Source organism: Lethenteron reissneri, chromosome 42 (genome assembly GCF_015708825.2).
Source record: "Lethenteron reissneri isolate LAM-NWPU_2019-01 chromosome 42, ASM1570882v1, whole genome shotgun sequence".
Classification (NCBI taxonomy): Eukaryota; Metazoa; Chordata; class Hyperoartia; order Petromyzontiformes; family Petromyzontidae; genus Lethenteron; species Lethenteron reissneri.
In genome coordinates this window covers 6,119,132-6,132,515 of record NC_083820.1, presented here as the reverse complement: position 1 = coordinate 6,132,515, position 13,384 = coordinate 6,119,132, and the positions used below count along the sequence as shown (strand labels likewise).

The 13,384-nt window shown below is 51.8% G+C and overlaps 1 protein-coding gene across 1 annotated transcript in view; it reads right to left on the bottom strand.

Moving 5' to 3' along the window:
• Nucleotides 1-654: 654 nt before the first annotated feature.
• Nucleotides 655-13,384, bottom strand: part of LOC133352844 (EMILIN-1-like) — a 33,206-nt gene continuing 20,476 nt past the window's right edge. Inside the window, 5 exon segments of the mRNA XM_061568799.1 lie at nt 655-7,382; nt 8,489-8,614; nt 9,294-9,716; nt 10,984-11,182; nt 11,526-13,270. Coding sequence (XP_061424783.1) covers nt 6,961-7,382; nt 8,489-8,614; nt 9,294-9,716; nt 10,984-11,182; nt 11,526-13,270 — 2,915 coding nt within the window. The 3' untranslated portion in view covers nt 655-6,960.

The following is a 13,384-nucleotide window of genomic DNA, read 5'->3' as shown; positions in this document are numbered from 1 at the left end:
TTTCACTGCAGAACAGGGGGAGAACATACAAACTCTCATTCTCACTATTGTTTGTGTGTAGTCAGCTGTGTGTTCACCTGTGTGTATAGTGTTCACCTGCATGTGTACACTCACATGTGTATGCACCTTCGATCGATGAACCGTGTTCACGGCTGTGCATTGACCTGTGCGTGTATTCACCTGTTCAACTGCGTGTGTTCTTTTATGTTTCATACGCTCACCTGTGTATATTCACCTGTTTAACTGTAGAACTTGTTTGCATTTACCGGTGTGTGAGTGCTCACTAGTATGTGTGCTATCATGTGTGTTAAACTGTGTTTGTTCACCCGGACACAGACTCATAAGTGAGCTCCTCCGGCAGGCAAGGCTGCCTTGGCTTGATCATGTAGCTCACATGCCCAAGCAGCTTTTGATTGACTGGCTAGAGGGAGCTAAACAGGCATGGTTTGGGCTAGAGAAGAGATGAGCTGATGTGGTAGAGGATGTGGAGCTGAGTGGACTTGCCAATAAGTGGTACCAGTGGTGTCCAGATCGGCCTCTGTGGAGGCTCATCACTACGTGGACATTTCATTGTCCATAACATGAATGACACCGTTGCCACCATGGGAAGGAAATTGGGAGAACAATGCAGAGAGGAGACAGCAGAGTCAAGAGTGGTATCGAGAAAGTGAGTTTAATTATGACAACGCAAGCGACAACAGTCCACAGCTGATGGAGAGTTATTTCGTCAATGAGCACACATCTCCGAAAGTTCATTTGCATCTGTAACAACATTTCTCAAAGTACACAGTCTGAAAGGTTAAAATTATACACTGGTATTCATATGCATTATCTTTAGTTCAATTGATGTTTTTTGAAAAATATATACTGTACTTTACATATTTTATAGCCTATCAAGTTGTAGCCATGAGTTGGGGATAGAGAGAAGCTCCGTGTGATTTGGTTATCTCTGCCTCGCTGTAAGATAGTTTCTGGTTTAGGTTAACCCTAAGCCTGAATGAAATGTCTTATTGGGCCAGGGGTGGGGAACCTGGGACCAATAGCCCCCATGAGGCCTACCACTTCAAAACGGGCTGCTCACAATAATTACACCGTGTAACAAAAAAACATTTTGTCCCTGGCTAGTAAGTGTTATTTCCTAATTTATTATGCCTCAAAAGTACAGAAAATGGCTATTCCCCACAAACTTTGCTTTTGTGACCAAGACACAAAAGCAAAGTTAATAATCCACTCCATTAATAACACTGTGTAACACATTTTTTTGTTCCTGGGTAGTAAGTATTATTTCCTAATTACTTATGCCTCAAAAGTACAGCAAATGGCTATTATTCCTCACAAACCAGGACAGTGATATTTTGAAATTTACCTATTTTCAATGAGAAAACGTGGTGTGCATTTGTATCATTCCTTCACAAAAAGTCCTGGTCACAAAAGCAAAGTTTGTGGGGAATAATTGCCATTTTCTATACTTTTTAGGCATAAGCATTAAAAAAATAACACTACGCAGGGACAAAAATCGTGTTGCATAGTGTTATCCATCACTCTGCGGGACTGCGATCCGACGTCAACTGTGCGAGTGAGAGGATACAACAGTGAAATTGAACAACAACGCAGAATGTTTGCTGCGCACAAACAGCAGGAAGGCACAATACCCATCATACCTGGCATGCGTGCCATGTGATCACCAAATTGCATGTACAAAACTCCCAGACCACCAGCTCAAGAGATTAATGTGTGGCATGCAATGTAATCGCATAACATGCGTGCAAGGCATGATGGGAGTTGTGAGTGTTGTTAGATTGAATTTGTTTCCAGCCTGCGTGCATTTCCCTGCTGTGGTGATGGGGTTTCTCATCATTTGGAAAATCTTGGATTTGAAATAGCGAGGGGAAAGCAGCACAGGCATCGCATGGAGCGGTAAAGGTGGGCCCTCATTCGTTTTTTATGCTTTATTGTTGGATAACACTTCAAAAAACGTATTAGAAAAGAACATGGGTGAAGCGGCTCGGTTTGGCAGAAGATCATGTTCTGGAGAATCTGTTGTTTCCCAGCGTGCTGTTGACCATGGGAAGGACTACCTATTGGATAACACTAACAACCTGCTTGGTAAAGCCTGCCAAAAGGTACCCGTGCGAAAGTCCGATTTGACCCTCGATAAGGAGGAGGCTTCCTCACCCCTACTTAGTGGAGAGGTTTACGCTCGTGGAGTCCAAGTCAAAGTCAGCATCCACTTCCCCTGTTGGTGATTGATACTTTTTGTGTGATTTTTTTTTTGGCAAAAACGTGCTGACATTTCTCTTCTCCGAGAACGTTTTTTGGTCATTTTGTCAACATACAAATCTGGTCGAAAGTTGTTTTTGCCACTCAGACGAGCATCGGACAGATGCAAGCTCCCCTTCACTGCCCTGAACCAGTGGTGGATAATATGATTGTGAAGGCAAATCGGCAGGCTAACCACCATACAGTCTCATGTTATTGACATGAAAGGGGTGACTGGCTGAGACAACCCCGACTGAGATTTGAACTCGCAACTTTAGGGGCGTAACGATGCGTTGGTTAATCCCTTGATGCATTGAAATCACATCGAAACAGTCGATGCTTTCCGATTTGCATGCGACGTTAAATGTGATAGGCTTACATGCGCCCAACGGCTAAGAGAGGCCACTTGTGTTCACCGCGATGTTAAAACGTTCGTTGGAGCGAATCGCGACCCTGAGCCCGCAACAATTCATAGAATCGATGGCAGGGAGAGGAGGATGAATCATTACACTGCTCCCGGAGAGTGTCTCTCTCACAACTCCCAAACAAGCAGGCCCTCTAACTTGCAGCATTTGACTTGCAGCAACCGTTCTCTCTTCTTGCGTATGATGACAGCAACGTGTTCAGCAGCTAAATGCCAACGTCAAGGCTTGCTAGCCATGAGAGGGCTTCATGAGGGAGATTGTGTCATTGTTTTATTCTTCCTCTGCTGATGCAGCACAGGTTACGGTGGTTTATTATGTGGTCCATAGTTTGGGTTACATGGCAACTGTAGTATAATGACAGTGATTATCGGTAGAAGGGGGGAGTTGACTCATTAATTGCTGTATTTAAAATACAGTGAACAAGGGCATATATGTCATATGTATGTTCGTTGAACTTCTTTCGCATCGTACGTAGCCAACCGTGGCAATGGAATCGCACCCAGTGGTCAGTGACCGAGGGGGGGAAAAAATAAATGTAGATGAACAGTTCTTGGAGTTTTGGCGTAAGCTGTGAAGAGGGGAGGAGAGAAGCTATCTTGACGCGTAACGGCGTTGGAACGGCGTTGGCCGTTGTGACATCTTGACTTTTAAAATAAGCCAATCGTTTGGGGCCGGTGCAACAGGTGTTTTGGAAGAGGCTTTGTCGAAAACATTTCGACCCCACGTCATTCTAACACTACAATGTGACAATAAAATGGTATAATGTGTAACGCAAGTGTTTGACCTATAATAATGCTGCGATAATGATGATACATGATAAATTGACACCGATAAGTAATAATAATCATATCAATAAAAAAAGTTATACGAATGACATTGTGATTAAATAATGACAAAATCTGACAACATAATACCGTACAATCTCTACAGCTGATATTAATACAGTACAGTAATGGTAACACGTTACATCTTTGGCATAACATCTATAGCACCAATCGCCTCGCTGGCTCACGCGTAATTTGCACAAACGACACTGCCAAGCGTTGCCAGAGTCCACAAACCCACCCGGTATTATTTTCCTCTTTTTAAACCAAAAAATATCGGTTTACTTATCACGTAAAAACACACAAAATGTAAATCCGTGTTAATAAAAGATAAGCAAGCCTGCATGGGCTGCTTTAATTGAAAGGGAGACGCCTCCAACCTTTCCGTGTGTTTAGGCAGCACAGAATTCAGGGGAGGTGACCACACAAGCCCAACACATTACCCATAGCTGCCAGCCTAATCAGAACGATGTCAATTATAATTCCCAATTATTTAAACGGGGAAAGCCCTCACTGATAACCCCTTTTCCACTTGCACATCCGAGAGCCGTGCTTGGGATGTGCCGAGTCCGCGCGGCAAGGGCTAGGAAGCACGGGATTGTTTTTTTCCACTGCACGAGCCGTGCCGCTGACGTAACGCGCAACAGATAACGTCGTGACGCGAGATGTGTGCACACTGACGTGAGATGTATCGTTGCGCATCGTTAGCACCACCCCGAACACGGCTTGAACTTGAGCCGGATTCAGGTGTCTTGTGACAGGCCAGCGTAGCACGACCTGATTCCAGCTCGGCTCGGCAGATAACCAGCGGGGAAAAAAACACATCCGTGCCACGCTGGCCCCATGCTGACATTAGCTCGGGTGTGCAAATGGAAAAGTGGTATGAATCTCAAGGCTAGTTTTCAGGAGGATCCTGCAGTGGGATGCTTGGCCAATTTTAATGATGGGTCATTGGCTTTGTGTGGGAGGGCACCAGAGAACCCGGAGAAAACTCATCACGCATACCAAGCGAGTGACTCAGCCATCACATCGCCTTAAACATCTGCCTGGTGTTCACCCATGCAAGTAACTGACCAGACTAACCCTGCTTAACTTCCGAGATCTGATAAGTGAGGGTACATTTAGGGCGATTTGGTCATAAGCACAAGGTTTCGCCATTCAATAGAACTGTGTCGTCGAGCTGGACTTGCGTAATTTATTTTAGGTTCGTGGGGGTTCATCAGCAGCTGGAGAAAGTGCTGCCCCTGTTTATAATTAAAGAGCTTCAAAAGTACTCAGAACACTTGGATGCAAAACTGCGCATCACATATTGCAGCAGGGAGTGCATTTCCCTGCTGCAAGCTCTTGGTATTTGCAGCGTTCCAGCTGCCCTTTTGCGAGCGTTAAAACCGTGCCCATCCCAGTTTGATCCACCAACCTCAATTCTTTTTGGCAGCCGTAGTTTCATATAGGCACCCGTTGGACATCATGTCATGATACCTTGTACACTCATACGTATATATATATTTTTAAAGACATTTTAACACACTTCATTAATCAACCGCAAGGCATTACTGCGATTTCACAAATAATAAATATACACTTATTATTTTTTTACCCTTGTACGATTTCTCTGTGTCGGGATCAATAATAATAGTCACCATGAATGTGTCCCCGCGCTCACAAGAGAGTTGGGTAGTGCTTATCTCCGCACTCAGTCCTGAGCCAGAGGTGAAAACTCCACATTACTATGACAAGAACCATGTCTCCTTTGATGAATGCAACAATTACTGCTTCTGAGTTCCACGCATCATTGGTGCTCATTGTATCCACCCAGTAGTGATGGTCATGATGATGGTTATGATGATGATGATTATGATGATGATGGTCATGATGATGGTTATGATGATGATGGTCATGATGATGATTATGATGATGGTCATGATGATGGTTATGATGCGTATGGTTATGATGATGATGGTTATGATGATGGTCATGATGATGATGGTTATGATGATGGCACAGCGCCGTGGTGATGTCACCACCACTTAGTGGCGAACTGCGGTTGTTTTGTTATGATTATGGTGATCATGGTGGTGGGGTTATGATGATGGTAATGGTGGTGATGGTTTAGGTTGTGATGATGGTTGTATGGGGAGGTTATGGTTGTAGTATTGATGATGTTTATAGACGACGATAATGGTGGTTGCTATGTTGATTTTGATGATATTGAGTGAAGATGAGGATTATGGTGATGTAGATTTTCTTCAATGATAAATCAATTTTTTTTATTGATGATGGTGATATATTATGATGACGATGATTGTTATTTATTGCTGATGACGAATGGTAAGGCTGAGTCAACCCTAACCAGCATAGTCAACTCACAACAGTGAAATCATAAACCTGGCCCTTCACCAGCCAAGCTATTATGACAACAATGACAACGCACTGATTAAACCAAACTAGCTGGCAGGGTGGAGATTGTGGAGTGGGGAGAGAGGAGTAAAGAAGACCTGAAGAAGATTCCTCTGCAGTTATTGCTAATAACAACAGCGATTATAATACTCTAAGTAATGCTGATGTTGAAAACCCTTCATGTGATCACCGTTACTTTAAAATACCTTAGCTGCAGTTAAATAAATACTGTCAATTTTTAAACCTAGGCACAGCCAATGAAACTATGAGTGCACATGAAAGATATCAGGTTTTGTCTATGAACTCTCCTTTTAATCTTCACATTTGCAATTCTAGGTGCCTTTATTGTAGGAATGTGCTTATGTACGTGTGCATGTATTGTAGTATATTAGTACGTGTGTGTGTATGTGTTTGTTGTTGCATATGCATGTACATAAAGTGTGTGTGTGTGTGGGGATCAGTGGTGTAGTGGTTATTGCACGGCACTCTGAAATGGGTAACCTCCATTCGATTCCCACACAAGCAACATCAGTGGTGGGTGATATCTGAACATGCTCCGGGCCTCTGCTAGTTCGACTCAATCTAAAATGGGTACCTGTTGATGTGTGTAAAGATCAGCACCGGGGAGACAAAGGTTTGCGATGGTGGCTACAGCACCCATTCATGTGCTGTGCCGGCCTTATCAGGTTCGAACAGAACTTTCCCCACATATCTTTAAGGCTATACAAGGAACCTTTGTCACTGGTGTGTGTGTATTCCGACTTCAATAGGTGCTCGCTAACAGCAGTTACCCAAAGCAGCAGTCTATCAGGCGACGTGGGTGATCTCCGAGTGCACGCTTGTCGTACAAGTACACTAGCACAACTATAATTCCGTCAACCAGAGTTCCATTCCACATCCTCACGTGCGGCACACCGAACTCTCAACTCGGCCTGTGCCTCCCCAAGGTCGGCTCGGCCTAAAACCAGCAGCGTCTGCACAGCGTCGGCGGCGGTTCGAGAAGAATGCCACCAGCGTGAACGTCCTCGACCTCCCGACGCTCGCGCGTTCTTCCCCTAACCGTCCCCGCCATCGTCGTCTCTGTCGTCGTCACCGTCGTCGTCCAGATCGTCGCCGCCGTCGTCGTAGCCGACAGCGTAGTTATGCACGTCCTTGTCCTCGTAGAGCAGCGCGGCGCTGAACGTGGAGTAGGGGTCGTCCGAGGCGTGCAGCCGCCCCTCGACGAGCTCCAGGCAGAGCGTGTCCCCCTCGGACAGCGGCAGCACGGCGTGGAGCACCGCCACGCCCGGCGGCTGGGCGCCGTCGGCCCGTCGCGGGCCCTGCGCCTTCTCGATCTCCTCGGCCCTCGGGCCCTCCGAGTCGAGGTGGAGCAGCGAGATGTTGGATCGGCTCAGGATGGCGAACACCTTGCTGCCCCTCTCCGCCACCAGCACGGCGCCCACCAGGTACCGTCCCGAGATGGGCGCCGTGAACATGCCTGCGCCGTGGCCGGGAGTGCAAGCGGAATGAGAATCGTCAGAATCTTAATTTGGGCTGGAGGAGGAGTACCGATGAGCTATGAAGCTCTTTTTCACAGATGTCTGGTAGGGGCGGGTCAAAAAGCTACAACAACAACAAACAATGCAAAAACCGAAAGGAGCGCAAAATATAGTCATGATGAGTAAATAAAAAAAAACCTACAAATTGCAAAAGTACATCAATTCCTTCCGATTTTCCAACACCAAATGCAAGCTTGGGGCAAGGCAGCAAAATAACAACAACAGTCCCAGATCACACCAAGACAACACACAGTCCCTCAATAAATACAAGTGCAGATTAAAAACAACACTTTCACGGTTGCTGTGCACAGGCCCAAAGGCCCAAAGCGCCAGCGGCAAATGTGGCCAGCAACAAATGGCAATATTGAAGGTGTGATTGACAAGAGTACAACACATCATGACGCCTCCTTTGCCAGTAGCAAAATATACTAATAGGGTTTTTCCCCTTTTTTCGGCAACAAAGCTGACACCTTTGCAAGGAATCATGTTAACATTAACCACAATACTTGCAGTCATATGCAAAAAAAAAGCTGTCTCTGGTGTGGACCAATCAGTTTCAAGGACAATGCATAAATTATCAGAGTTTTGTTTTTTGTTAGCATTTGACTGCAAGTATTGTGGTTAATGTTACATGATTCCTTGCAAAAGGTGTCAGTTTTGTTGCCAGAAAAAAGGGGGAAAAACCCTATTAGTAAAGAGTGCAACACGTTACGTGGATTGAGCGAGGTCATAAGAAGGGTCGATGGGTGAGCGAGCGAGCGAGTCTAAGGGTGAGCGAGTGGATGGAGAGAGCGGTTGATGGCAGATTGAGTGAGTGAGTTGAGAAAGGACATCGGTGAGCAAGTGAGACATTTGGGAGAGGAGTTCATTGGCAAGTGAACGAATAAGTTGGGCGAGCAGTTAATGGGGATTTGAGCGAGTTGGGAGAGACCTTTATTGGTGGGCGAGCGAATGAGTTTGCAGAAGAGTTGACGTGGGGGTCGAGCGAGCTGAGAGAGGAGGAGTTGGGGGTGATGGGCGAGTCGGTGGACACGGAGCCACTTACCGGTGTTGGGATTGTAGTGCCCTCCGTCATTGAGCAGGATGTTGTTGAAGCGGATCACCTCGTCGTGAGGCGGCCGGTACCTCAGGGCGGCGGTAAAGGCCACGCGGTGAGAGATGGCGTCCTTGCCTGCACGCGCACAAACAAAGAGAAAGATCCCCCTGTAGCCTGAACAATAGAAAGATGCCAAAGGCCGTCCGGCATGGCGTGGGCTTGTTGCGGCCTTATGCTCCACAGAGAGCAAAGAGGAGTAAGTAAATAGCCTGAACAGAGTTCTGAGGCAAGTTCTGTGAGCGAGCAGCTATGGAGGCTGGCTGGCACGGCACAGAATTTGGTGGGTGGCCAGCACCACGCCCGACCGCCTGTGTCTCCCCAGTGGCGATGTTTACACATTTGACCAGGTGTTGGCTGTAGCACAGCGCACTAACCTCTGCGCCACCTCTCCCCACACCGACACACACACTGACAAAAAAAGACAAGATCCCCCGTATAGCATTAACGGACTGTTGGGGCAAGTGCTGTTAGCGAGTACCTATGAAGGCTAGCACGGCACACGAGGAGATGGGTGGCCAACACCTCGCCCGGCCGCCTTTGTCTCCCCAGTGGCGATGTTTACACCACACCAGGTACTCATTTGAGGCTGAATCGACCTAAGGGGCGGCCCAAGACCGGTTCAGATCATTGTCACTGGTGTTGGTCATGAGCAGGAATCGAACTCGGGTTTCCGGGTTCATAGCGCAGTGCGCTAACTGCTACACAACCGCTCCGCACACACTGACGCACACACTGACACACACACTGCAGTCACCTGCTGGCCCCTGCACCCCAGGCTGGCCGGGGAGGCCGTCACTTCCACGCTCCCCTCTGAGCCCCGGAGGTCCTTGGGCCCCAGGGGTTCCGGGGGTCCCGGGGGAGCCGGAAAAGCCGGGGGGCCCCGGGAGGCCGTTCATCCCAGAATTCCCAGCAAGGCCAGGAGCGCCCGGGTGCCCGGTGGGTCCGATGGGGCCGACTGGGCCACTGGGTCCAGGGAGACCGCTGGGACCAGGGAGGCCGGTGGGTCCAGGAAGGCCGGTGGGTCCGCTGGGACCAGGGGGTCCGCTGGGACCAGGGAGGCCACTGGGACCAGGAAGGCCGGTGGGTCCAGGAAGGCCAGTGGTTCCGCTGGGACCAGGGAGGCCAGTGGGTCCGCTGGGACCAGGGGGGCCTGGTATGGCAGGGCGGGTCCTCCAGTCTAGGGCGGGGGGGGGGTCCAGATAGTGGGACATGCATACGTGCGTGTGTGTGTGTGCACGCGTGTATGCAAGCGTATAGGTACGTGCACGACAAAGGAGCCAAAGTTGTCACAAGTTCGAAAACTCACGCGTGCACGTGGATTGCGTATCGCTGTAGACTGGATCACCTAAGCGAGAGTTAAAGTGCTCCAACGCCGCCTCACCCCTACCACCTCCTACTCCGTTCCAGAAGTATGCAATTACAAACCCATAAACGTTTGCAAGTACACACTGTTGCAAGTACACACAATCAAGATTGTTGATGTGTCGTTTGAAAAGCGTTACATTTTAAAACGGTCGGGAGTAACTCATTAGACCGGCTGTGCTTTTAATCACGTTTTTGGTGATGATGAGCTGATTTAAAACATCGACGATTATGATCTCGGCGATGACGATTGTAAAACCATGATTGCTCATCACAAATGACAGGAGTTACACGTTTAAAATGGCACAGTGGGCAATGCGTTGAAAATGATGACGATATTGCTGCTGCTGCTGCTGCTGCTGCCATCTTTGGCATCACACCCATCAACATCATCAGTTTGTGCCAGGGTTCCAATCAGGTGTTCCAATTCAAAATGATGACGGTTCACAGGAAATTATAAAAAATGTAATCATTATTTGCCAATGCTGCTGGTGCTGCGTTGTCAGTGGTGGAGAAGCAAAATTGACGAAATAACCTCAACACACTCGTCAATAACATAGTTGTGGCCTTGAGAGATGAAATATATATAATCGGCAACGTTTCGGGCAATAACCCTTCTTCATGGCACATAAGCAGATAGGCCAGAGAGACAGAGCTAATAGGGGTTGGCGACTATATGTACGTATTTTTAACTTCTTTCCTCCCGCACGTAGCCAACTGTGCTAATCAGAGGTGCGGGGGAAGGACAACAATCAAGATTTAAAAGTGCATAGCTCCAGTGGCTTCCTAATATCGGTAGGAAGACTGGACTTGTTTACAATATGGGGCCTGGAGACCAGTTTTTAAATTGCCATGTGAATAGTCACACTATTATTAGCTACCGGGTACCAGACAGACCCTTAAATAATCACAAAGTCTGACGACTAAATAAACGAATTTATTATTGAAAGTAAAGTAAAAGAAAAATATTGCTGGCACAATGCACTACGGGGGAAGGATTGTTCTTGCGAGGGCAAACGAGGCGGAAAATGAGCGACTGCGATAACGACGGCGGCGCCGACGCCTGCGTGTCGCCACCGCACCCATGGTCAGCTTGTGCAGGGTGCCGTTGAGGTGCTGCAGGGCGTCTTGCGTCCGCCCGTCGCGCTCCCAGGTCCTCGCGCGCTCCCGCTCGCACGCGTCGGCCACGCGTGCCGCGTCGCCCTCGAGCCGCGCCATGCGCCGCTCCATCTCCTCGCAGCACGTGCTGGCGCCACCGCCGCCGCGCCCTCCACTCTCCACCTGGGCACAGCGTCACCCCTCTTTCGCACCGTGCGTAGCCAATCGTGCTGATCGGAGGTGCGGTAATATGTACGGAGATGTTTTGAACAAGTTTTTCACTCTGCGTAGCCAACCGTGCTGAACGGAGGTGCGGGGGGGAAGGCAAGCGAAACTTGTTTCACAGTAAAGCTGCAAAATTGACGAAAACTGCGAGCATTGGAAATGTTTACGATTTGCCTCGGTCACACGCCCTGGACTCTCCGCATCCCTGGATTCCCCAGACCCCGAGGACCCCAGGACCACCCCCCTCCCTCCACACCAGACCCCCCCCCAGACCCCCTGGTCGATGCCCCGTGACCCTCACCTCGTTCCACAGGTCGGAGAGTTCTCCCTTGAGGTTCTGGAGGGCGCCGCCGTGACCCCGGATCACCGCACTCTGATTGGACAGCGCCTCCCGCACCCATGACACGCGGGCGTCCAACCGCCCCTCCGCCTCCCCCAGCGAATCGTTGAGCACCCCGATCCGCTCCCGCACCACGTCCAGCGGGGAGCGGCCCCCCGCTCCGCTCTCCCCCTCCTCCTCGCCCTCGTCACCCCCTCGGTCGCCCGTGACCCCGCCGAATAGTCCCCGCCTCCCGCCGGGCGTCTGCCAGATGGTCAGGTTGACGGCGTGGATCCGCTGCCGGTTGGCGTCGCACTCCGCCGCCGTGCTCCTCCACCGCTCCGTCACCTCTTCGCGGAGCCGCGACACCTCCTCGCGGCAGGCCCCGGGGCACTCGCCGTCGTCGGTGCTCGGAGACGCAGCTCCTCCCGTGCCCAGCCCCAGCAGCGCCTCCTCCACCTTGTCGACGCGCGACCCCGTACGCCGCACCTCGCCCGCCAGCGCCGAGAGGTTGGCGGCCACGGTGGCGCGGTGTCGGGCGAGGAGAGAGTCGACACGCCGGGGATCCGGCGGCGGGGCGCTCGTCAGCACGGCGAGGCGTTCCTCCACCCCGGCCAGGCGCCGCTGCAGGTCGCCCAAGAGCTCGGCACCGACGCCGCCGTCGCGGGGAACGCCGGGCGCGGCGAAACCGTCGAGCGCCGCCCGCAGCGCCGCCACCTCTTCGCCGAGCCGCGCGTAGCGGGCGTTCATCTCCCCGCGCAGCGAGCCCACCGACTCCTTGAGCATCTCGCCCGTCGTCTCCTGCCAGTGGCGGCAGCACTGCTGGGTGCCGCTCAGCGCCGTCGACAGCTGCGTCTCCACGTCGCGCAGGCGCTTGCCCTGCTCCCGCAGCTCCCGGAGGATGTCGGTGTCGTCGCGTCGGCCGCCGCCGTCGACCGCCGCCGCCAGCGCGGCCGCCGTCGAGCTGGCGTTGCCCTCGAGCGCGTGCACGCGCCGCCCCAGCTCGGAGCAGCAGGCCTCGGCCCCCGCGGCGAGGCCGTCCAACTCCGAGCGCAGGCGCTGCACCTGCTCGTCGACGCGGCCCCGGCACGTGGACGACAGCTGCTCGTGCGATCGCTCTGCCGACTCCCGCCAACGCTGGTGCCGCTCCTCGAGCGCCGACAGCTCGGACGAGCAGCCGCACGCCCCGCCGCCGCTGCCTCCCACCCCTCCGCGCTCCTTGTCCAGCGCCGACCGCACCTCGTTCACGATTTCTCCGCGCAGCTTGGCGAGCCTGCGGTCGAGCGCGCCGTTCGGCGGCTGCTGGGGCGGCGGCCGTGCCGCTCCCCCGCCGCCGTTCCCGGCGACCTTGTCGAGGATCTCGTTGATGCGGGCGCCGTGGCCCGTCACGGTGCCCTGCAGGTGGTCCAGCACCTTGCCCTTGCGCGCCAGCGTCTCGTTCACCTGCGCGATCTTGCCCATGACGTCGCCGAGCCAGGGGGCCGCGGCCCCGGCCTCCCCGCCGCGGCCGGGCGCGTGTCCTATGGCTCCGTTGAGAACGCTGCTGCTGCTGCTGCTACTGCTGCTGCTACTGAGGCTGTTGCCGTAGGTGTTGAGAAGGCTGCGCAGCTGGTTGCTGTCCTCGAGGAACGCCCGTTGGAGGCTGTGCACCGTGCTGGAGAGGGTGTTCACGCTCTGAGCCAGGCGCTGCACCTCGCTCTCCAGCTGACGGAACCGGTGGCCGTTGGCTGCGACGCGCAAGGAGGGGGGGGGGGCGTGCGATGGCGATTGGAGACGGCGCTGTTAGGGTGGCAATTGGGACAGTTGTAACGAGGCCCGAAGGTGAGCTCGCAAACAGCAGG